Raw genomic sequence first — 26,461 nt, 5'->3', positions numbered from 1 at the left:
AATATAAATATCAAATCTATGAACTTGAATATAAATATTATAAATTATGAATACATTTTCACAGGGGTTCCTCAAGAGAGCTTTATTTTTGAAAACCTCATGAAAACACATTTACACATGAGTGTGTGATGCTGCAGGTACTTTGACATGTTACCGTGCTCCCACTGATGGGCTAACCTGGTGCAGAATAGCAAATAAACAATAAGAAACAACTTGTAAAACCTTCCTTTTGTTGCACCGACATCTCCCCCTTTGCCGCTAAGGTGAACAGAGTCGTGGAGTCACCAGCCTGGCTAACGTTAGCAATCTCAGGTCGTAAATTGTCTATGAAAAAACATGTGGGCTAATTTGTTAGCTGCCTCAATGTTGGCGCATGACATATTGTTTATTATTCAACTTTCCGGATTCGGACTGCAGTGCAGTCGCTGCGGTGCCACGCTGTGGGTCGGAGCCGGACCCACAGCCGGAGCCAGAGGAAGACGCAGCGGACGGTTGGCGCAGCACGTCAAAGACGGGGCACACATTTATTTCTACTCCGTGAACTCGGAGGAGGTGCTTTTTCATGTTCGTCGTGCACCCTCCTACGACGAAATAATCTTGTCGCAAGTGTTGCATTTTGCCGAGATTTAGTTGTTTTTAGAAACGTGAAGCCACACTTTGGACCGCCGACGCACGCTATCTATGCTTGACTCGCTCGGTTACGCAAACACTTCCGGTGGACACTTCTTCGTTGGTGTTCAGCGGCTTCTTCTTCTCCGGTCGGAGGACTGGGTATCGAAACTAGGAATCGAAATTTAAACTTTTGAACGATTCCGGGAGAATCGGAAAGCTAGTCCCGGTTCCAATCGATTCTCGATACCCAACCCTACCGTCCACACGTACCAAAACAATCTTTTTTTCTCAGTTTTTCCTTGGCGCCGTTTCAAGAAAACGTCAACACAAATCCGCTGAAAACTACTCAGCGCGCTGTAGTAGCCTACATATCGCAGGCCCCAATGTAGCGCTGTTTCTGCTACAAAAATACACCAAAAACGCAGAAGAAGAGACGGAGAATGGGGAAGTAAACACATTGCTTGACCGGATGTTTGCCATTGCTATGGCAACAAGTGAAAGCTACGGCTACTATCCACCCGATCACCCGATCAATAAACACCCATTAGATGACAATTTGGCCCGTATAAATAAAACCAACAGTAACTATCAACAGCCGTCACCCTAAGGACCTTAACGCGGCGTTGTCACACGTTGATGGATTAATTAGAAAAATAAATGCCTACATTCATGGGAAGTTAGCTAGCATAAATGTCTGTTGTTAGCATCGTAAAATAGTAGCAAATCTGTAACTTTTTTCCCCGGAATATCTTCCCGCAGTAGTGAGAGCATGGTCTTCAAAACAAAGGTGAGTTTTAAACTTTCTTTAACTAAATGTCAAAAGCATGCTCCGTTTCGTTTGAAACTATAGGTAAAACCAGGGCTCAAGTGTTTTACTGAGTTCAGAGTGAGATTTTGGCTGAGGCTGCGGCGTCAGCAGGGGGGTGGCGAGTGATCGGCGAGCAGTTTGGGATCGGGGACGTACTGCAGTCGGGGTGAGAGAGAAATCTGACCAGCACCCGCTGCATTTACACCGTGTCATCATTCATGGCCGTAATAAACACTATAACTGCTTTGTACATGTTGTCGAAGTCCGATATATTTCCATTGCTTTCAACCCTTTGTTGACAGGTGATGACCTGAGGGTGGATGGAGGTGTCAGCACAGACCTGAGGGTGGATGGAGGCGGTGGAGGTGATGACCTGAGGGTGGATGGAGGTGTCAGCACAGACCTCAGTGTGGATGGAGGTGTCAGCACAGACCTGAGTGTGGATGGAGGCGGTGGAGGTGCCAGTACAGACCTGAGGGTGGAAGGAGGCGGTGGCGGTGTAGGCCTGATGGGGCTGCTGTAGTAATCGTCATCATCCTCATCACTGGATAAAATCACTCGCCTAGAAATTCACAATATACAAGCACAATGACATTACTCATTCAGAGAGATGAACACACACACACACACACAGCTTGTTTTAAACAGGGAAAAAGGCCTAATACTCCACATTTACTGTACTGCAACATCACTTTGTGTGTTTGAGAGGAGAATGTATGTGTGTGAGAGGAGAATATGAGGAGAATGTGTGTGTGTGAGAGGAGAATATATGTGTGACAATGCCAGAATGAATTATGTCTTGTACGGCCCCTCATAGCTTTGAGCTACATACATAAAACCTGTCCTTCCAAGCATCCATTTAATATCTACCATTTCATAATTCAAACAGCCTCACCTCTTTTTGCACTTCCCCCTTCCCATTTTCTCTGCGGAATCGGACTCATCGACAGTCGGTACGTCTGTGTTCTGTTCATACTCAACTAATTTTGTTCGGACAATCTCATACGTTGCTGTGGGAGACAGACAAAAGAGTTGCAATTAGTTTCATTCCGAAGAGCAAATTTAAACCAAATCAACAGTGAGCTCATCACTATCAATACAGATGGACACATTACCTGCTTTTCTCTTAACGGTCAACTTGTATGTTGCCCAGTCAGTGTGGGGGTCCTGTTGCTCTACGACCACCTTTGCCAAGGTCACCCTTGCTGGTGGCCAGTAACATGCATCCTCCTCAGGTCCGATAAACCATTTGGTCGGTATAACTGCCAATCCTCCACCATTTATAAAATCAACTATTGCGAAAGGCAACATGCTTAAAGGAAAAACAGAAATATACATACATAAAAATGCATACAACAAACAATAACAAAACCAAAACAAATAAATAGCACACTAGTGCAGGAGTGGCAATGCCACGTATCCAGTCTTATGTGGTAACAGAACAATTTTTGTTTTTAACTCCTCGACAGGTAATAGCTGCAAGTCTATTGCAAGATAAATTGAAAACAAAAAGAATTCCAAGACGTGACGAGTCCATTGGATAGGTGAAAAAGGATTTGGTGGTTTCAAAGACATTACACAGTACTTTCACAGTTCCAGACTGTGACAAAATGTTTCGCACAATAACCACCCTTCCCCCTACAGAAAAACAGTAATCGCCACGAGAAGAGGAGATCAGTGTCCGTCCATCATTGTAACATCTGTACTGTTCCCATGTTCCAACAGAATTAATCATCGGTCCAGAAAAGTGAAGCCGTTTCAGTTGGGTGAAAACTTTTGTGGTCTTCTGGCTTGACAATTTCTGCTTCTCATGGATCCGCCTGATGAGTTGCTGGACAGGATTTTGAGGCCGACGGACAAGTTTTTTAAGTTTACCTAAAAATGTCTCAAAGGGAAAAGCTGAAACACTATCCAATGGACCATATTTTCGTGCATCTTGAGCTAGGTGGATCAATGAATGGATGTTATAACTAACAAATTCAGTGCCATAAATTGAAGCAAAATCTGTTACAAAGAGTTTTAAAATCTCCTCAGCATAGTCACAATTGTCAGGAGAACATAAGGCAGGACTAAGAAAAATTCTCATAGATACAGACATAAGTAAAAAGTTTCTGTACATTCTACTGGGTATGTTATTAAGGAGGACAACAGGGCCCGTGTAAAGTAAAAATTGCCGAAGCTCTGTAGCTTTCCATGTGCTGAATTCAAACAAAGATCGTGGTTTCCTTGCAAAATTGCTAGGTAAATATTGCCTGAGAGAAACCATATATGCTGACATTACAACAAAAACATTCACAGATTGCCTGCATTTCAGCGGCCCCTTCAACCAAAGAAATATTAACTTACGCATTACCCCCAAGCACACAAGGTGCATATAATCTAACACAAAACTGGTAACTAAACCTATACCTAGATCATTTAGGGGGGAGACGGACAGTTGGTGCTGTTGATGATAGCCCTGCCTACCAAATTGTTCATCTGTCCTGAGCTCTGCTGATATCTCAGGAAAAACCACCCTTCCATTCATGTACTGGCCTTTTTGAGTGCACCTCTCACATCCATAATAGCCGGTATGGCCTTTGGAGCATTTAAGAAAGGCACGAGCAGGTGCATCACAAATAAAAGCATCGGGTAATGCTACCCTGAAATGTACACCATTGTACACAATACCTCTCTGAGAAACGGCCTTCATATCTACTATGAATTCTCGTAAATACTCATGCACGTTTGTGGGTTTGGACGCACCTGAATACACTCCAATTACAAACACACTACACTCTGGAATTTCCTTAATTCTACCAAGAATAGGCCACAGACTCATACTGGAGCTGAGGAATAAGGGCAATCCAATGTTAATTCGAAGTGTGAGTGTATCAGTCCCATTAAAATGTCCGAAGGATGTTAGTTCAGATATGAGAGCATTTTCAATCCCAAAGTGAAAGTAGGACCCCCCAGCTACATTTGTCACTTGGCAGGATCTGTCAGTGGACATAAGAGTTCTGGCATCCATTGGGACAGCGCTGTTTGTGGTATGTTGAATTCTGAAGCCCACTCTGCAAGCCCACATGAATCAACATCATCATCATCATCATCATCTTCAGTACATTCATCTCCATGCAAATCAGAGTCACTATCATAACCAGGCATATCTGAGGGAATGTCACAATCATAAAAAAAATCTTCCACAGGATCTTCCAGATCATTTGATAGATTCTCTTGAGTCTTGAGCATCGTAGAAAGTGTCCGGCGTTGAATCTTGCTGTTCTAACAAATCATCATCATTGACTCCTCAAGCAGACGCAAATGTTCTTGCACTTTTGCAGAAATTTTCCTCCTTTTCGTTCGTTGTGAACCCTCCATTATTTCTAAAAAAAAAAAGAAAAAAAAAAAAGTTTTGTTTAGTTTCGCCCTAGAACACGAACACGAACACACACACACACACACACACACAGCAGAGGGGCAGAAGCGCTTGTCGACCGGCGCGGAGAAATGCACGTCTGAATTCAGCAGGGCCGCGGTCCGGTGTGTCCCCAGCGTAACGGGGCTAGCGCTAGAGCACGGGAGTCGCATTAAGGGCTACACCGTGACAACTAAGGGCCGCGGCCGTCAGCACGGGAGTCGCATTGAGGGCGACACCGTGAAGGGCCGCGGCTGTGGGCCCGGGCTCCAGAGCCTCACCTGGACTGTGGCTATTTTCGAAACCGAATACTACAGAGCCCCGAGGCAGCCGCTCTTCGGCCCAATAAGTTACACACACACATTGCGGTTTCGAAAATAGCCACAGGTGAGGCTCTGGAGAGTCGGACCCACGCGCCACCGTCAGCACAGGAATCGCGACTCGGTGCTGGCCACGTTAGCCGCCGAGCCACACTATCAGGGCTCACGGGGACTCGTGTGCTGGCGGTAGCGGCTCCAGCGCCTCACCCGGACTGTATTTACTTTCCCTCACTGCTAACGTTACGTTATCAGAAACATTCAGAAGACACAAGCGTCCAATATTTCACCTACTAAACACATTTTTTTAGCGGTCAAATGTGGCAACTATCTGTAAAGTTACTGTGACTGTACATTCGCTAAAAGCTACCTAAGTTAGTCCCTGTTCTCTTAGTTACAACTCTCCGAAAAAAAGTCACAATATCATGCGGTACAAGATATCCCCCATTCCCTGTTTAGCATACAGAGAGGCAGATTCTTACCTGTCTTGTCCAATGTCCAAAAACACGCTCTTGACCTTAGCACCCCGGGTAGCAAAGAGAACAATGGTCTCTCCGGTAGCAAAGGCGGCAAACCACGGTTGCTAGGGACTGAAGAGGCTTCGGCCAATCACGGGGAACCTGACATGCGGCGGCCTCGTGATCTCAAGCTGGGCAGTCATGAGGATGCTGCATGTCAATAGAGCTCAACAGTGACCGCCCACTTTTTTAACGGCTCCGGTTCCGGAAGTGAATTTGCCATTCATTTACTCCATTGACGTTTCATAAAATCCGTATATTAGGAGTTTTAAGCCTGGAACCAAGCCAGTCAGCTAGCAGATGAATCGTGACCATAAAACATTGAATTCGGCGCAATTTTTGGGGGGAAAAACGGAGAAAAAAGCAAAGGTACAAGACTGTGTACATAATTATGTTAAGAGTAAAGGAACTGCTCATCCCATAAACCATTGCGAATGTAACAACGACGTCTCTGATTGGTGGAGCTCGCTGTTACCATGGAAATGTTTACCGAACCCGCAAATTTCATGTTCGGGTAAACCCTTTCCACACTCCTCATCATTAAACAAACGCAGCAGGTCAGAAAGTGAAATGATGGCAGTTTGTGGTAAACGATCATAGATTCAGTGCTAGCAGCAACTAGCTAACATGAAATTCGCGGGCTTGATAAACATTTCCATGGTAACGGCGAGCTCCACCAATCAGAGACGTCGCTGTTACACTATAGGATTGTGGGTAGTGTAGTACTTTTCCATGACACCGCAAATAAAACGTGTTTTTCTTAAAACAAGGTTGATATCATACGGACTTGTGGCTTCTACAGGATCATAAACCATCGTTTCACAATCTGATAGCTCGTGGTGAGTCGACTTTGGATGGTTACGACATTATCGCCAATAATCAAAATCTCTATACAGAATATGAATGGCTTTTTACTAGAGGATGCTGCATGTCGCTGAACGTGTGTATTGCTTACTGAAAGATAATGTATTTTGTCACCATATCCATTATGTTGGATAATGTGTTTAAAGACTTTTAAATGTATTGGGGCGAAACTTCGGGAAAAAAACAAAATTCATATAAAAAGTATACTAGTCCAGTGGCTGTTAAAAAATAACATAGAATCTATGTCCGACAATTTTTAATTTTGAAATGGCACCCAGATGAAGCCCACCTATTACCCATGCTGAGTTTAGCCCATCTATTGCCCATGTGGGTCCCAACAACAAAGCCCACTCTGAGCCCATGCCCAGCTGAAGCCCAACTAGCCCAAGTGAGGCCCATATGGGCCCCAACTGGACGTGTTTGCAGGGAGAGTGCCATCTATTGGGCTCAGAAAATAAAGAAAATGCTTCACAAAGCTTCATTTGGACATCACTACTAAACGCCCGTCCTGTCTGAGTTTACCTCTACCGGAGCGGGACGTTTCCATTCATTGTCTATGTAAGAAGCCGCCTCCCCCCGCAAGCTCTCGAAAAGCTTTTAAACTGAGCGAAGTCGATCTAAAATAAAGACAGATTCAGCAACTGCATAGCTTATTTCTCGCCTAAAATGTTTTCAGAAACACGTTTCGTGAACTATTTTCGTAAAATAAAATAAGAATGCGAAGGTTGGGCGCATGGTCTGTGTGTGTGTGTGCGTGCGCTTCATCGAGTGGGACACACGTCTCACAGCCATATGAGCTGACTGAAGGAGAGCTTTACCTTTGAGAGAATGTTTTTATACTTTGTTGAATATGTATCCATGTTAACGTTGTGCAGTGTAGAACAGAAACAGTTTGTTGTTTAATGTGCATCTGACATCAAGTTACTTTCTTCTGCTACTTAATGTTCTGAGGTTGCTGGCAGCTTTTTTTTTTTGTTCAGACCTATTTGTGTGTTGTTTTTGCATACTAGGTGTTGCCTAGTAGCCTTAGACATGCTCATTTTATTTTGTGTAGAAAAAAAAACATGGCAGTCTTAAATTACAAGCATATCAAGCATTTTATTTTGATGGCTATTTTTCAGGTTTATTGTTTTCGTAAATTATTAAAATGTGTTGACAAAAGTAATTAAGTGATCTGATTATATCTGTTTCATAATATGTCAGCAAGCAATGCATCAAGACTGTGTTGTAGATGTGGAAGCCTTTCCCCCTTGCAAAGTTAACCATATCCACCTTTCATATGATGCAAACATAATGTGGGTGATATGAATGTAAGATGATTGACACTGATATGTGCTTTTGTTTATTCTTTTTAAAGAAATGGCAGAGACTCAGAAAACCAATCCAGTGCGGCAGCATTTCAGCGAGACTACTCCTGCAGCACTGGCTGACACTTTTTCAGCACTTTACTTGTTCTACCTCACCTTTTTTAAGTTCAATAAATGTTCCTTTTTAAATTGAGACTTGTAACATTTGTTATCAGTGTAATTTTTAACATAAATTGAGGGAGCAAAAGTAATATCGGCTCCAAATATCGGCTCAAGAAAATCGGCAGGCTGTATCGGTCATCGGCCAAGGCTGATGATCAGAAAATCAGTATCGGCATCAGCCCTAAAAAATCTGTATCGGTCGATCCCTACCTCAGACATCAGTCAGGGAGACAGATGGCTTTGAATGTCAACCGCTTGTGTCTAAACTTGCGCCACAAGGAGGCGGCCATGGCACTGCCATGTGACCGCAGGCACTCCACGGCCGCATATGAGCGAGGGCCCGTCACATCACTGCTTGCAGTTTTAATGTTGGTTTTGTTGTCTAAACCTATCGTTGGTTTTGATGTGTAAACCTAACTTTGGTTTTGTTGTCTAAATCTAATGTTGGTTTTGTTGGCTAAATATAACTTTGGTTTTGTTGTCTAAAGTTAACGTTGGTTTTGTTGTCTAAAGCTAATGTTGGTTTTGTTGTCTAAAGTAGGGATGCACGATATTGGATTTTTTGCCGATATCCGATATGCTGATATTTTATAACTTATTTGGCTGATAACCGATACCGATATATATATAAATCTATACAAACTTGTAACGGATGACAGTTCTTCAAATGGACAATAAAAGTGCAGTAGGTAGTGATGTCCAAATGAAGCTTCGTGAAGCATTTTCTTTATTTTCTGAGCCCAATAGATGGCGCTCTCTGTTCAACAAAGGGTTGAAAGCAATGGAAATATATCGGCCTTCAACCCTTTGTTGAACAGAGAGCGCATCTATTGGGCTCAGAAAATAAAGAAAATGCTTCACGAAGCTTCATTTTCAACAGTGCATTTCTATGAATAACATCCCCGCACGCTCACAGATCAGCGGAGCAAACCCGTTTCTTGCCCGTGTAGAAGAAAATGCGTTACCTTACAATTCTTATTTTAATCTAATACTAATATTACTTTCCTGCTGTCCCTATTTGATTGTGGTTGACTTGTTATTCTTGATGAAAAGACCCTTTGAATTGTTCCCCTTCCTGGACCGTCTCCGAAACACCTGTATCTCACATACTTGATCAAGGCCTTCATGAATGACCCCTGATGTGTCATTATGTAGAAAGAACCCAGCTGTTCCCAGGGAAGTCACACCTTTCTGTTGTCTCTGGACGTCTCTTCCTCTTGGGAGAGACGCGTATTGAATCTATGTAAATCCACTGTTTAGACCTGCCCCTTTGGTTCTGTCTATAAAACTCTCCCTTGCACCAAACTATTCAGAATGGATCTTCATGGATACACTGTGAATTTCTTTTCTCCACTGTCAGTGATTAAACCTCATTTGAACCAGCCACAGAATTGGACCTGGAGAGTTTTCTTCCACACCCGCTTCTTCATGAAGCGTCCGTCGACTCAGCGTGCGCACACAAAGCCTTCCTGCCCCGCTCAGCTGATTACACCTCCGCCTCACCTGCGGCGCCTCACACACCCCGGAAAGTTAGCTTTAGGCAACAATACCAACATTAGCTTTAGACAACAAAACCAACGTTAACTTTAGACAACAAAACCAAAGTTATATTTAGACAAAAAAAACAAGGTTAGGTTTAGACAACAAAACCAACATTAGCTTTAGACAACAAAACCAACGTTAGGTTTAGACAACAAAACCAACGTTAGGTTGAGTGGGCGAGCGAGCGTGCGCGTTCCCTGCTCCGTGCACAGTGGGACAATCAGTCTCCACCTGAGGGGCGCTTGGCGTTACCTCTGACTCGCCGTATAGTGTTGGCTTCAGGGAATATGATCAAACAAATGTTGCCGACTGCGACTTACGTGTTAAAAGAATGCGTGTTGGCCCCTCCTCGCATCACCGACGCTGAACAATCGTTGCAAATATAAACTTTGCTATCCGTTTCCGACACCTTAAAAAACGTACACACAGCTGACATTTTAAACTTCTCCCTCGCTCTGCTGCAAGTTGAAGTAGGTGACGTGTGGCGTTGCGATGCGCACGCAATCCTCGTGCCCTCGGGCATTTAATCTGATTTAATCAAGGAAGCAGCCGTCTTTATTTATCGGTTTAATATATCGGTGTGTTAGCCGATAACCGATAACACGTTTTATCGTCAATATCGGCCGATACCTTGCCGATAATATTGTGCATCTCTAGTCTAAAGCTAACGGGACTAAAACATAATTGGTCTCGCCGTTAACTACAGTTCATAGTTTTCAAGAAATGAGGTCCCATTGGAGACACAGGAAGGGGCGGGACTTTGCCTCTCTGCTGTCAGTGTTGCCGTAGTGACAGTGTGCATCTCTGCCAGCAGGTGGAGACTCTGCTATGAATCAGTGTGAGGACCGAGAGGACGGAGTCCTTCCCTCTAAAACCACCCAGGATGGGGGACATGACAGCCAGACCAAAGCTCAGAGGTGAGACAAGGATCTCCAAGTGTCCAGGACTCAGATCACTCCACCATCATGATTCTCACTCAACAACATAAATGTACATAATATTAACTCGATTGCTTTATTGAGTTTAAAATTGAACCTTTTCATTATCTGACGGTCCTGAGGTGAAGAATCAGGTCTTGGTCCAGACCTTTGTACTCCATGTAGGGGATGATCTGAATCTAGTGTCGACTCTCCTGTTGAATCCATTTGTTTTCACTTTGGTGAACAATCACTGAGACCAGACGCTTTAATTGCCTTCAATACTGTTACTTGTCTGAGAAGAAGAAGCAGTAAAGTTTGATGATAAGTCAAATCAATTTGTGTTTATTTTGTCAGAACTGGCTCAGATCTCTGACAAAAACAGCACAAGAGGGAAGTTGCCGGCACTTATATTTATTGATCAATTTGCATCACTCGTGACATTGCAGATAGGAAGGGGGGGGGACTTATGTATCGAGATAATATTTTATAATGATAATGTTTTTTTTTAATATAATTTCGTGTTGTGGCTTATATTGTGATGAATGAAGCTTAACTAGTGAGAATCTTGGGAAAGTATTTCCTTAAATTGTATTTATTGTATCAGGATGCAGCAGCAGAGACCAGACTATCTTGGACCTGGACCTGGACCCAGCTGTGTATCCATAAAGAGTGACCACTCTATGGGTTGCCCTATTCTTTTTAAAGCTGAACAAGCTGCTGATGGAAAGTAAGAAATGAAACTGAACTCTCCTTACAGGATGAATCAGGTCTAGACTAGCCCCTAAACAATAACTCTGAGTCCACCAGCCCTAAATCCTGCAAACTGTTAGGTCTTCTGAGCCACGATGATATGAGAGAGAGACAGTGTCGTTTGCAGGTCTTGGTCCAGACCTTTGTAATCCATGTAGGGGATGATCTGAATCTATGTCGACTCTCCTGTTGAATCCATTTGTTTTCACTTTGGTGAACAATCACTGAGACCAGAAGCTTTAATTGACCTCTGTACTTTTAGTTGTCTGAGAAGAAGAATCAATAAAGTTTGATGATAAGTAGTGATGTCCAAATTAAGCTTCGTGAAGCATTTTCTTTATTTTCTGAGCCCAATAGATGGCGCTCTCTGTTCAACAAAGGGTTGAAGGCCGATATAGTTCCATTGCTTTCAACCCTTTGTTGAACAGAGAGCGCCATCTATTGGGCTCAGAAAATAAAGAAAAAATGCTTCACGAAGCTTCATTTGCACATCACTAATGATAAGTAAAATAAAAACACATTCGGATTAAATATTAACCTGACACTAGGGGTGTGAATCGTTGGCTTCACAGCGATTCCATTAACAATTCAGTAGTTGGCTTTTCGCTTCTAGGACAATTTTTTTTTGGAACGATTCAATTCTGTAAACCACGAGTCGAGTCAGTAACTTTTAACCACAATTCTATATCCATGAAATAAACATGCAATAATGTGAGTGAGACTATCTGTATTCTTCTGAAAGGTGAAAAAATAAACAGACCACAGAATTACTAATAACATATTTATTCTATAAAAAAAAGTAGTCCTGCATAATATTTTATGGTGAATACAAAAATGTAATTAAACATTGCTCACTTATTTAGATTTTTCAATAGGGTACATGCTGGCAGGGGAGAGAGTGTCTTAAAAGTCTTAAAACAATAATTATTAAGAATCGTGATTCATAAGATTTAACTCATTCATATCGATTATTGGTGAAGCCAAAACTATTCTATTTATTTATTTTAGCAGATCGATTTAGTTGAATCGATAGAACTGACAATCGGTTCATCGATGCATCGCATGAGTCGTTACACTACTACCTGACATACACCTGGACCAACACTGTAACCTGCTGACACTTCAGCTGATCAGCTTCAAATATTGAATGACAAGAATGAAAGTTTAACTGGGAAATTCAGATTCTCTGTTGGTCTGTTGAACCACAAAAACACAGCGTCCATCAACATTAAAGTCCGGGTAAAGTAAGAACAAATATGTGTTCTGAGTTTGGCATACCACAGAACAGTGTGTTGTTATTCACCCTGCCAACTTTGAGAGTTTAAAAAAATTGCCAAATATATGAAATTAGGTCTCAAAGTCATGAAAAACAAGCACTTCTGTCTTCTCTCAAACGCTGGGGGCGTGTCAGTTAGAGGTGCTGGAACCCCGCCCATGCGCAGGGGGGACTACCAGTAGAATGAATAAACAAATAAATGAATGCCACTAGGAGGATGATTGACAGGCGCTCTCCTTCATACAATCACGCGCACACTTCATGGCTGCACCTGATTGGACGATCGCTTTCACAGCTGTCCTGTCTGCTCCCGGATTTCAAACCGACCAACATGGCGGCTCGTTTGGAAACTTTCTCTTATTTTCCGACAATAGTTCACCGTAATGCGTTTCTGAAAACATTTTATGCGAGAAATAAGCTATGCAGTTGCTGAATCTGTCTTTATTTTAGATCGTCAACGGTTGTTAAAATAATTTTTCCGTAAACGAATAAATTCACCCAAGGAGGAGATCGGAGACATAAGTAAAGTCGACGTCTGACTTTAATCTTGTACAAGAGGAGCAGTTACAGTGCAACAACGTGTGAGGATGCTACAGAGGAAGTGCTCAAATCACTGTTGTGACTTGAGTCTTTTAAAGGCACAGGAGATAATGCGTCATTGACAGTTAATCTTCATGCAGAACTAGACATCATGACTACCAGGCCTCTGATAACATTTAGGTCAGCAATGGGGATACTAAAGTAATAAACACATAAAGCTGTAACCTGAACAAAGAAAACTTTAAGACATGAGGTTATACAAAATTCTTATAACATTCCCTCCTGTTTATGCTTATCTCAAGCATAATCATTAGTTAAATTTTGTGGAGGGTGAGAGCGAAAACCCTGTCAGGCAGTTTCTTAGCAACTTCCAGTGACCATCTTTACATTCAGGCAGGGAAATTCTCTCACGGCCCCTCTGCCTACAGGCGACCGCCTTGTGGTCCTCCAGTCCAATCGGGAAAATACAATGATTCAATTCAAACAAGGTTATACATAAAAAAAAATCTAATCTCTAACAGTCTAAAGCTTAATAGGAAGGAAGAATAGAAATCAAACAAAATGTCCAACGCAGGCTGGTCAACCCATCGATCCCGTTAGTCGAACCTGATCCTGCCTAGGAAATCTCACCCTAGACTCGTGGAAAACAATAAAACATTACAGACTTCCTTCCATCATGTGATTAACATATATATATATACATAGTGGAGACAACATCTTTCTCTTGACGCTGCACTCGTAATGCTTATCAGTATCTTACATCTTCCTTTTGGGATTTTCTGTATCATTGTGCTGTGGAATTTATGTTTTTATTTTTATTTAAACTACTAATCATAGAAATCCTCCAAGTCCCTGCACATGTCCTCAGCTTCCAGATCACCTGGAACTTTCTGCTCACCTAGGAGTCGGGAAGCACACTTCACAGGGGTTATTTCATCGTCACTGTATTCTGATAGATATGATGTCGCATCACCTTTATCCTCCTCATCCGGCACTCTGTTGTACAGTAACATCTTGTTCATGGCAACGTCAATCAGCCTCTGAACTAAGTCTCTCAGGAATGGAACACAACAACAACACAACGTAGTCATAATTATGGTTATTATATTTATGGTTATCAAAACTGATTGTATGAGCCCTGACCACCTCCCAAACATGCTCTCCATCCATGAAAAGTAAGGGTGATCGTCAATACCTGAGTTTTCTGCGAACTCCTCGGAGAGCGACGTCAAACCTGCCAGCGCCCTAGTCCCACTGCTGTCAGGAGCGGTGTTATTGGGAATGAAGGTGCAACACATATCCCCAAACATCTTACACACGCCTCCCTTCTCGGCCAGCAGTATGTCCAGCGCCAGCCGTTTCTGCCATGCCAAGAGACTAGTCCTATCTAATTGTGAAGACAACCCCTTGATGCTGTCTCTGACATAATTGATGAACCTTTGTTGGTTATAATACAAATAGTTAATCCAATCAACATTTTTAATGTTGGTCTAAGTGTCTTACCACAGCAGAACCACCAGATGTCCGCCCTGGTCACAAGTTGTCTTCTCACCCACACATTCTGCTCACCCCCTTCTCCTGCTGATAACTTCAGGGTTAGATTACAGGGAGCCAAAGTTCCTACACTAACTGTACCTTCTTCTCTAGACAGACAGGTGTAGTTGCCGTCATATGGCTCAAACCAGGGTGGCCACGTGTGAGTTGGCACAGGGGGAAACAATTGGTGTACAGTGGTGCAGTTACTGTCAGCGGGTAGAGACACAAAGTTATACAATTTGCGGTCTGATTTCTCTTTTAGCTCTTAATTTGGCTGGTGTTGAATTAGCTAGCGTTGTATTGGCTAGTGTCGAATTTATAATCAGTGATTCAGCTGCGGTGCGATTGTTGTTGCCATTCGATTGTTGAGACTGACGTTTGTGTGCCCAGAGTATCGGAACTACCACTATCACTGCTATCAGACTGATTAGACACAATGTTCCTCTCATACCGCATCCCGTCCTTCGAAACAGATGCCACAGTCTATCTGCCATGGTGTGGTGTTTTTACTTATCTGTCCCCTCCGGAGTGCTGTATGCTCTCTTACAGTGTGTCAGATGAACCCACGTTCCTCTCTCAGCGATGTGGACTGCTGTCGGTGTAGATAGCAGAACCTGATATGGACCTTCCCAGCGAGTAGATGACCAGTGATAACTGCAATGAAACTTTTAGTTGAATGTTAGACATTTCTGATAATTTAGCCATGACTTGGTTTCTGAAATGTGGACCGTTTTCACAATAAATTGTTTCTGGGAATCCGAATCTTAGTGCAATAATAGTAGCAAAGATTTTTGCTACCACTATAGCGTCGTTTGTTGCTGTTGGTGTGATTTCAACCCATTTTGAAAACATATCTCCTATTACTAGACAGTATTCCTTCCCCTCTGATTTGTTTAGTTCGATGAAGTCCATGCATATTGTTTGGAAAGGATATTCAGCTTTGGGAACGCTCCTCTTTTAGGTCTCATTCTTCCTTGCGAGTTGTGCTTGGAACAAATCAAACAGGATGCACAAAAATTTTTAGAGTAATTTTGGAATCCATATGTTGTAAAACATTTACTTATCATTGTCACCATCCCTCCTGTTGAGACATGGGTAATCCCATGGCTCAAAATAGCCGCAAATCGATAGAGGGTTTTAGGAAGGATGGGCTTACCCTCAGGTCATCTCCAGATGTCGTCATCTGTTTGTTTTGCTCCTTTGTCGCGCCACAGTGATTTCTCAGTGTCTGGTGTTATAGCCTGCATGTCCTTCAAGATATCATGGTCAATGTGCTCTGTGTCAGTATCAGCTACAAAAATGTAATCTAAGCCCCGTCCCTCTGTCGCTGCGCGTTTAGCTTCTACGTCTGCTTTGGGGTTTCCCCGTGAAACTGGTTAGAATCAAATCTTTGTGTTGAATAGATTTGCCTGTAGATGTTACCATGCCTCTGTTTTTCCACTGTTGGTCGAAAACATGCAGTGTGGAGAATGCATACTGGCTATCTGTGTAGACTGTGATAGCTTTCCCTTCCCCCAATCTACATGCTTCCATCAAAGCTACTCTGTCTGCTGCCTGTGCTGAGAAATGTGATGGCAAAGGTGAGGATTTCAGCACCCTCCCCTGTGTCACCACCACACACTACTGGCATTCGTGCCATCTGGATTTTTCCTGCAGGAACCGTCAACAAACATTGTTATGTCTGGATGTGTGAGTGGTGTATCAGTCAGGTCTGCTCTCAGCAAAACAGTCTCCTCAGTTTTAACTAAGGAGTCATTTTTATCACCGTCCTGTTCGTATGGCAAAGGTGTAGATGGATTCAATGTGTTGCAGCGTTCGATTGTCAAATGTGGCTGCACCATTAGTATTGTCATACAATTGAGATGCCGTGCTGATGACATGAAAGCTACTTTGTTTTGCATCAGAAGTACAGAAATCGCATGTGAAACCTTCAATGTCAATGGATGAAATAACACGAGTGAAGCTGAACTTTGTACAGCAATAACTGCTGCCTGCACTGCCTGTAAACATGGAGGCATAGCTCTGGCTATGGGATCAAGTTTAGAAGAGTAGTAAACTATCGGTCGTAGTTTTTGTCCAAAAGGCTGTGTTAAAACACTGGTCATGAATCCTTGTCTCGCGTCACATGTTTGGGTGAAAGGTTTTTTGTAGTCTGGGAGTGCTAATACTGATGTGCTCACTAAAACCTGTTTTAGTTGTTTAAAGGCCTGTTCTGCCTCCTGTGTCCAAATAATCGTATCCCCGGCTGCCATAGGCTGATCATAGATTAGACCCTGCAGTGGTTGTGCTAATTCAGCGTAATTAGCAATCCATTGCCTGCAAAAGCCTGTCATGCCTAAGAATGACATCATTTACTTTGTGACCTTGTTCAGCTAAAAACTTCAGCAGTGCTAAAGTGTCTATTTTACAGTCAGCTTGAGTTTTTGAAGCCATCAGAATATCATCAACATACAATAGAATTTTGGTGGGTTAAATTTGGCTAAATTTGATGACATCGCCTGTGTGCTGTGTGTGTGTGTGTGTGTGTGGGTGGGTGTGTGTGTGTCTCGGCATGACCTGTCCGTTGAGATAGTCACGCAGTTGATGAGTCTCGATGCCGTCTGAGTCCTCTGCCTCTTGCCCCTCCTCCTCGTCCTCCTCCGGACCTGCAGCCTCTCACCCAATGTCCAGTTTTAGCAAACATCGTTCCTGTCTCTCGACCTGCTCCCCTCCGCGCCCCCTCCCTCCTTCTCCTCCTCTCCGCCATCCACCCCGCTTTCTCGGTGCACCCTCTCGGTAAAACACATTGCAATCACTCCTCCAATCATCACCATCATCATCAAGACAAAGTAGTCACTTATCTCCTCCTTTCCCTTGTTTCTGTGTATGTGATGAAATAAGAGGATTGAATGTCTTACCGCTACGGGTTTTACCCCCTTGTTCTGCGTCCCATGGGTGCCCTGGTATTTGCGGAGCGGAGGCTTCTGGCGGTTCGGAGGAGGCCGGAACATGTGCCGGCCTGGGGTGGAGTGGAGGTGGCCGCAGATGAGGCTGATCCGGGCAGGGGGAGGGACAGGCGTCGGACCCAGAGGGACTTCGTCATCATCTCTCCGTTGTTCTCGGCGAGAATAAAGAACAGGATAAAGATTAGAACTTGTCTGTTTGTGTACTTCTTTTTCTTTTCACTCCTGCTCTAGTCTAATTTCCTTATCTTCCTGCTCCCAATCTCTTAGTTTCCTCCACATTTAGTCTTCCCCGAAACCCATATTTGGTTTTCAACAGCTTAAGATATTTGACGCTGTCTTTATCTTTTTCCCGCATATACTTTGAATCTCCTGTATATCACCTTCCGTGTTCCGGCCGCAACACGAATGGCTGTTACCCTTTTTTTTTTAATTTATATCTAGTTCACCCAATTCTATTTAAATAGGTTGTATATATACTCACAAACAACTATAATAATAGTAATAATAATAATCAGAAAAACATACACGGCAGAAACTCACAAACAAATATAATACGAACGTGCTCAGCAAAAAACTAATGTTTGTCTTACCTGAATGATAGCGCTTTTTTCCCTTTTTGTTAACTCAGGCGGCCTGGTGGATCAAAGTAGTTTACGTCGTTCCAAAGACGTGTTACTGGCCTCCAGACCCAGTACTTTGAGGTAGGAATCAAAGTAGGTCCCGTCGTTCCAAAGACGTACACCTTATACTGTTCTCAGGCCCAGTACTCCGAGGTGCTTGTTTGACCTCGGGTTTTTTTACTGACTTGGCAAGACTCCCTCCTAAATCAAAACTACCCGATAGGAGAATCCCTCCTCTCCCCTTTTTTTTTTTTTTTTTTTGTAACTGGTCGACTGTTGTCAACACAGTTCTCTGTGTCTTGCTAAATGAGTAGAAAAACCTTTTCACCCGATCTGGTAAAACTCTTTCTCGGCAAGTTGAGAATCCTGGATTGCCTTGTTGCTTCTCGGGCTTGTGGCCCCCGGACTTTAAACCGTGCAATCCTAGACAGTTTCGCGGCGCTTTTTGGGTCTCCCACCCCCTCAACGCTTTTTGGACCTAAGCCTAAACCCCCCGGATTTTAAACCCCACGCTTTTTTGGACCGTAGTCCCCGGACTTTAAACCTGGCTGTCTATTACTGGCCCCAGACGCAGTCTTCGAGATCCCAGATCTCAGTTGTTTTACCAAATGGTGAAAATCCCCTCATTCAGGAATTTTGTGTTTGCCCGATTTGTTTTAAATGCCTCAGATTCCTCCTTCGTTCGGACCCCGTCACTGCTCTCCTCTCCAGCCGGGCCCGCCTTGCAAGGTGTTCAGGCCTGGTAGTTGGAGAAAAGAAACAGATATTGGGCCCCACGTTGGGCGCCAAATGTTAAAAGAATTTTTCCGTAAACGAATAAATTCACCCAAGGAGGAGATCGGAGACATAAGTAAAGTCGACGTCTGACTTTAATCTTGTACAAGAGGAGCAGTTACAGTGCAACAACGTGTGAGGATGCTACAGAGGAAGTGCTCAAATCACTGTTGTGACTTGAGTCTTTTAAAGGCACAGGAGATGATGCGTCATTGACAGTTAATCTTCATGCAGAACTAGACATCATGACTACCAGGCCTCTGATAACATTTAGGTCAGCAATGGGGAGACTAAAGTAATAAACAGTTCAACACATAAAGCTGTAACCTGAACAAAGAAAACTTTAAGACATGAGGTTATACAAAATTCTTATAACAACGGTCAGTTTAAAAGATTTTCGAGAGCTTGTGGGAGGTGGCGCCGCACCGTCTCTCCACACTCTCCGTGAGGCGAATGCATTGCAGGGCTTCTTACATACCGTAAATCCTCTAATACAGCTTCAGCCAAAATCTCCGCGACGCAAAGGCATTGCACGGCTGACAGTGAATGGGAAGCGTGGAAAAAACACTGTCTGTGGAGACTTAACCCGGACTCCATTAGAGACCAGCCGTTATTTACCTCCGCCGACAGCGAGACTGGCCATTGTTAGAAACCGGCCGGTAATAGAATACAGGCCAGTATTAGAGGATTTATACAGCAGGGGAGGGCTTATGCTAACTACAATAGCGATACGTAACGCCAAAGTGATTTCAGACCCGCCCATTAAACCCAAGACACAGAAACGTTTCAGATGCCTAGCTCCACAATTACATAGTATATGGTTGATGGCTTTTTACATGTGTTAAGGAGACATGTTATAACCCATTTAACGTGTTTAGAAGAAAATGACTGATTTTGGCTTACCCAGACTTTAAGTCAAGTCTGCTGAATGAATAATGTGATGGTCTGAACTGCCAAACACCTCCCACAATGCAACTTTCACCTCGCATTACTTAGTTTTACAGTAGGATAATTTGTGTTTATTTGCATCACTCGGGACATTGCAGATAGGAAGGGGGGGGTTTACTTATGTATCACGATTGTATTGTGATAATAACGTTTTTTGAAAACGTCATGTTGTGGCTTGTATTGTGATAAATGAAGCTTAACTAGTGAGAATCTTGGGAAAAGTATTTCATTAAATTGTATTTATTGTATCAGGATGCAGCAGCAGAGACCAGACTCCCTTGGACCTGGACCCAGCTGTGTATCATTAAAGAGTGACCAGTCTATGGGTTGCCCTATTCTTTTTAAAGCTGAACAAGCTGCTGATGGAAGGTAAGAAATGAAACTGAACTCTCCTTACAGGATGAATCAGGTCTAGACTAGCCCCTTAAACAATAACTCCGAGTCCACCAGCCCTGAATCCTGCAAACTGTTAGGTCTTCTGAGCCACGATGATATGAGAGAGACAGTGTCGTGTTTCACTGAAGCTCTAACAGGGGACCAATTAAATTCATTTTTTTACTGAGATTAAACTAAAATTTAACAAATAATCAAACCTTAAAGAGACAGTAAGGTCAGAACCTTTTGAAAGAAAAGACGAGAAAGCTAACTTAGATAAGGTGAAGGCTAATGACAAAGAAAAGTAGAGGGGAGGCTAAGCTAAGCTAAGAACAAAAATACTCCAAACCAAACCAACCAAAAGACATCAAACTCGTCTTCCTGTCACTCAAGGGAGGTTGTAGTGTAGTAAAGTAAGACACTTTGGGCCCTAGTTTCGTAGACCAGGCGCAGTCAGCTTTCAGCGCAGCTGCGCCGCGCCGACGGGGTGTGTCCGCCTGGACTTTGCAAGTTTCGTGCACCGCGCAGGCTCGCGCAGGCACTCCTCCCGTCTCGCCCACCGGCGCAAGTGGGAAAGAGGGAGGAGAAGAAGGCGTGAGTGGGAGACGAGGAGGAGACGAGGCGTGGACTGGGATTAATACAGCCGATTCAGATCTTCACCAATCAAATGAGCTCCTCTCCTCTCCTTTAATGCGTTAGGGGAGGTTCAGTGCAAGTTCCGTCACTTGACAACCCGATGACAGAAGCAGCGCCGCTGCTCCCACCACGCTCATCACGCGCTGTGCGCGCGTATCATAATAATAACAATGCCCATATTATAAAAAACAGGAGAGAGAGAGGGAGATGTTTTGGTCCGAGAGGCTGAGTTTCCGTTACGCGTGCCATCCGCCTTTGATCTGACGTCAGATGTGACGGGACAATCTATATAGATATAAATTCACGTGTTGATTCAATCAGTTGCATTAAATAGTGTTTGTTGTGATTATTTATTGCATTTAAATGTGCCTGGAACTGTGGAAACCTGCCTGTGAGGTCTCGGTGACGTGTGCGCACTGCGCGCCGGTCCGCCAAACTTCCGATCCGCCAAACTTCCGATCCGCCAGCTGTGATTCGCATTGAATCAATGGACTTTATTTACGCCTTGCGCCGAAAGTAGACCAGGTCGGAGCTGGCGAGCTTTCAGCGCAGTCTCAGCGAGGCTTTTTGCCACGAAACTTCCGCTACGCCAAGCTGAATCTGTGACGCCTCCCCCTGCTGCGCCGCCACACCCATCTTGGTGCAGGCGATCCACCAAACTGCCAAACTGACGGTGCGCAAGGCTGCGCGGGTCGAAACTTGCACTGCGCCGGCTGCGCCACCCTGCGCCGCCCTGCGCTGGTCTACGAAACTAGGGCCCTTTATATCCACCAAACTGTTATTTTAGGTTTTAATGTAGCTGATAATGCGTGAGGAGGTGTCTATTATCAGGAGGTAGTGGACTACTTGGAGGTAGTGATGTCCAAATTAAGCTTCGTGAAGCATTTTCTTTATTTTCTGAGCCCAATAGATGTCGCTCTCTGTTCAACAAAGGGTTGAAAGCAATGGAAATATATCGGCCTTCAACCCTTTGTTGAACAGAGAGCGCCATCTATTGGGCTCAGAAAATAAAGAAAATGCTTCACGAAGCTTCATTTGGACATCACTACTTGGAGGCCAGAACCGTCAGGTGCCCAGTGGAGTTTTTGCAAGCAAAATATAACGTTTTTTCACAAGTCAAAGCTTTGTTTCCACATCATTGGCACCCCATAAGGTTCTAATGCAACGGAAATGTTCAAAGCTCCAGATAATAGGATGGACCTTAGATTTGACTTGTCAACGGGAGATATTTCCCTTTGGCTCAGCTACGAACCACAAACCCAACAATATGCTAGTAACACTCTGAGTGCAGCACTAAGACGAGTGTTCACATGTCCACAACATGGTCTCATGTGACCCAGATCCATTTATAGTATTGATCCTGACGCAAGCATAAACTATCAGAACAAGACTCATCAATGTAATGATAAACAGAGCAAACTCATTTCAGTCAGACAACTCACGTTTAGAATGTTTATTGTAGCAACAGAACATACTTAGTTAGTCTGGCGTCTAGGCTCCGGCCTCATCACTCCCCATATGTGATTACATAGAGATGATGGGAAGTGATGATGAGTAAATATCTTAACCCCCCAAAACAGCACAAGATCGGAGACAAACGTTGCTCATTTTAAATCTTCTATGTGTGGACCTTGGCACCCGCTGCCGTCTGGGTTTGCAATCTCATCGTTGGGTTTGCAATCATCCGTGATGAAGAGGGGAGTCAACCGATGGATTGAGGAGCGATGATTCAGGAATTTGTTCATGGAAGGAAAGGAACAGAAAGCAGTGTTAATTTCCCCATGCATCATCTGTCATGTTCCATCAGATCATGCATGGGACGTGCCCTTTCTTAAGACCATTGATGAGGAGCTGAATGAAGGGATTCTCGAGAAGGCTCTGGGATTCTGGCTGTTGACATCTAATGTGGAACTGAATTCCTGCTGGCATTGCTTTGATGGCATTAGTTTGGTTGTTAAGTGAATTCATTTCAACTGAACAGATATCTGCAAACCATGTAATACTGCATCCCCAAAACCGGCGGAAGGGCAGCATCAATGAACTGGAGACATCAGATGACTCCACAGAGTAGTTACTAACAAAGCAATACTATTCCATTCGTTGCACAGCAGGGACCAAAAGATCTGAGAGATAGCCTTTGTCTATGACCATGGTGTCTCCTAGATTTTAAACAGTTAGCCGAGTCCACCAAGCATGATATGAATGACAACCCTGAGGGATTAAGCACATGAGTTAAGGTTAACAAAGATATAAGATCCCTTTTGGGATGATGGCAGCTGCAGACCAGGATTTGATAGCTGCTCAGATGGGAGACAGCTTGTCTTGTGGCAGAAATGCTTACATGAGAACGCTATCAAAGGTTATACCGAGAAATTCCAACACGGTCGAGGACCTACTGTGTTTCTCTTCTGAAAGAGCTGCGCTGTAACCTGGCTGGAACAGCGGGAGTGATCTGGGTTACTTCATGACATTCAACACGGTTTCTCTGGTTGGGACGTTGTGGGTCCACAACAGTTCCGGTTCTCCCCTCAACTGGAACTGACTCTAGTTTAAAGGATGTCTTGAAGGAGTCTTTGAGTTCTGCCATCTTTGCTGCTTTTCGCTGAACTGCTTCCTCTTTGCGGCGACAAGTGCAGAGTTTGGGAGATTGTCACAGTGAGTCTTTATATGGCCATCTTCACCACACCGATAGCAGTAGCCGGCCTTGGGAACAGAAGACGGGTTATTTGATGGCTTGCCCGCCCTCTACCCTCTTCTCGATTATGTCCATTTTTACCCAAATATATGAATACCAGAAACCAAATGTTCACGTCTTTCTCCACTCCTGGCTAGCTCGCCACAATATGTAACATGCACTGATGAGGGTTTTTTCACCTTATTAAGCACAGCTTAGGTACAGATAGCTACACAGTCATTATTTGGGCTAGGTTCAGAAAACTAGGTTGGACTCTAGGAGTGGAGCGTCAGACACTGAACACAGTTTAGATTTAGTAACACCATATAATTGTGACCCATAAACACATTAAATATTACAGCAATGAATATAAGAAGAATACGAATGGCCATTCATTGGAACCCACAAGTTCATTTTATCATTCAACATTAAATGACTTGGCAGCGCAAATATATTCCTGTGACGGAGAGCACACCGTCACCTGGCTTTGAATAAACCAGCACTTGGGATTGAGTGGGACTATGCACTTTAATAATTGCACACACTAGTGATGTCCAAATGAAGCTTCGTGAAGCATTTTCTTTATTTTCTGAGCCCAATAGATGGCGCTCTCTGTTCAACAAAAGGTTGAAAGCAATGGAAATATATCGGCCTTCAACCCTTTGTTGAACAGAGAGCGCCATCTATTGGGCTCAGAAAATAAAGAAAATGCTTCACAAAGCTTCATTTGGACATCACTAGCACACACACTTTAGGAGGATGTAAACTTTATTGGAGATTTGCACAGTACATTTTAACACATTGTTTTGCACATTTTGTATGGATATGTTTGCCGTATTTATTGAATGTTTGTCACCATGTTTACTGTCCTTGGTCGGCTCTTGGCTTGCTGGGGGGCTCCATCTAGAGCAGAGGGACATAATGGTTAAATGGGCATATTAAATGTGTTATTTAAACAAGGATATAAGCTAAGGTGTATTGCGTTGAGTCGAGTGTATTGTGTACCAGTCTTTGTCCTTAGGGTGTGCAGGCAAAAGGCTTCCCCAGGAAACGGACACTGCTTTTATAGTTCCGGGGACAACCAAAAGTAAATTGGTGTGGGGGTGGTGGATGTGTGTATTGTATCTATTAGTGATGTCCAAATGAAGCTTCGTGAAGCATTTTCTTTATTTTCTGAGCCCAATAGATGGCGCTCTCTGTTCAACAAAGGGTTGAAAGCAATGGAAATATATCTGCCTTCAGTATCTATGTAAATGGAATAAGAAGTGGATATGTGCATTTTCTTTGTTAGTAGAGGTACATGAGGGTGTGTATATAGGTTAGTGATTATGTGGTGGAAATATAGAAATAAAAAGGGTGGGTTAAACATGTGGGTAGGCAGTGGACCCCAGCAGATGGACTCTTCTAGGTTCATTAGCTGTGACACCCTATAAATAGGTGCCATTTTGACAACCGTAATGGGAATTTTGGATGTTTGTACTTTATAATCAGAATATTTGTCAGGCTGACGCCATCCGCATCTCCTCATCTGACTGTTATGCTATGACGAAAATGAATGTCTGTTTGTAGATGATATGAACATAAGTGCCACATTGACATAAGATACTTTCAGGACTATGACGCCTGTGTTCTGTAAATCTTGACCTTGCCTGTACATCTTGTCTTTGTAAGATAGGACATGATCCGTCCTTTGGTTCCTCCTCCTTAAAAGGGAGACTGTTGTTGGACTCAGGGTCGTTCCTGCTGAGTCTGAACCTTTGTATCAGAAGGCAGGGGTGATCCTCCTCTGCAGATTAGAATACTTAGTGAAATAAACCTCGGAGAAAAAGCAGATCCTGGTTGTTGATCTTTATTGGGCAGATTCATTTTTCCACAACACAACCTAGTTTCGAACTGATGTATCGATACAGGAGGCTTTAATGGGTAAATAAAGAACCCTCTCTGTTGCTCACCCTAAACCTGACAGTGGTTCATTCTTTGCTGGACACTCCAGCCGTAATTGTGGTCATTCTCACAATTAAATAATTGCCCAAAAAAAGGTGGGAGTTCAAGGGTTGTCTGTAATGACGAGGCACAACCACAGCACAACGGCCCAACAGTTGAGTGTCCAATGGAAGGGGGAAAAGGTCCGTACTGGGAAACATTCTTGGCAAATGCTTTTACTTTCGTCCGTCTTGCGCCGGTCCAAGAATTTCACCTTAACCTGGCCAATTCCGTGATTCAAACGGCATACGACTCCGATTCAGACGCTCAGCGGCTCCCGTAGTCGGCTCCTGCAGCAAACATTTCCCCAGCGTGCTCCTCTGTCACAACTGGCAGCAAGCCACAACTGAGTTATGTTACCTAGCGCTAACGCGTAACGTGATGGCGTAACGGCGGGACGTGATGGCGTAACGTGATGTTTTACGTTATGAAGGAAAAGGGGATAAATTAAATAGGGTTTTTTCACCCAGGTTACAGCCTACTCATGAAAAAGGTTTTTGATGGCAGAGATGTTGTGTGCTGGCAGGGAATCAATTACTAAATCGTCCAAAGATGTCGGACAAAAGGGGTTTGCAGGCGTTATAAAGATTACAGCATAGAGCCTCTGGGAGTTGGAAATGCAAGGGCTGCTACTGACCTGAATAGGTGTAGGTGCCATGTAGTGTTTTTTGTGTGTCACATCCGGGGAGGAGTCAGGTGGGGTGGTACGTCAGCAGAGTTGTAAAATCAGCTGTTCTTCACCTGTTGTTTCACTGCCTATGTTTTTTTGGCTCAATAAATACGTGAATCGACATTCCTCCAGAGCTTAGTTTTTATTATTCAGAAGCGCGTCCGGCAAGTAAAGTGTTTCCCCCGCTTAGCCTCTCGGCGACCACTATTGTTCCAACCATAGTCGCCTAACAATAGGAGTTAAACATCGAGAGATGCTAAAATGTTTATTTATTTGTTTAATTATTT

General features: G+C 43.6%; 2 protein-coding genes across 2 annotated transcripts in view; both read left to right on the top strand.

Annotated features, from left to right (window-relative positions):
* The window catches only part of LOC311016319 (uncharacterized protein), a 558,990-nt gene that overhangs the window by 262,945 nt on the left and 269,584 nt on the right, over positions 1 to 26,461 (top strand). Inside the window, exons 9-10 of the mRNA XM_084013943.1 lie at positions 11,052 to 11,174; positions 20,089 to 20,205. Of these exons, the coding sequence (XP_083870069.1) occupies positions 11,052 to 11,174; positions 20,089 to 20,205 (240 nt within the window). The remainder of the gene's footprint in view (positions 1 to 11,051; positions 11,175 to 20,088; positions 20,206 to 26,461) is intronic.
* LOC311015816 (stonustoxin subunit alpha-like) overlaps positions 1 to 26,461 on the top strand; it is a gene marked incomplete at its 5' end in the record, with an annotated part of 81,235 nt that overhangs the window by 38,930 nt on the left and 15,844 nt on the right. The window lies entirely within an intron of this gene.

Source organism: Eutrigla gurnardus (genome assembly GCF_963514095.1).
Source record: "Eutrigla gurnardus genome assembly, chromosome: 7".
In the NCBI taxonomy this organism is placed as follows: domain Eukaryota; kingdom Metazoa; phylum Chordata; class Actinopteri; order Perciformes; family Triglidae; genus Eutrigla; species Eutrigla gurnardus.
This window is presented reverse-complemented; position numbering and strand designations above follow the sequence as displayed.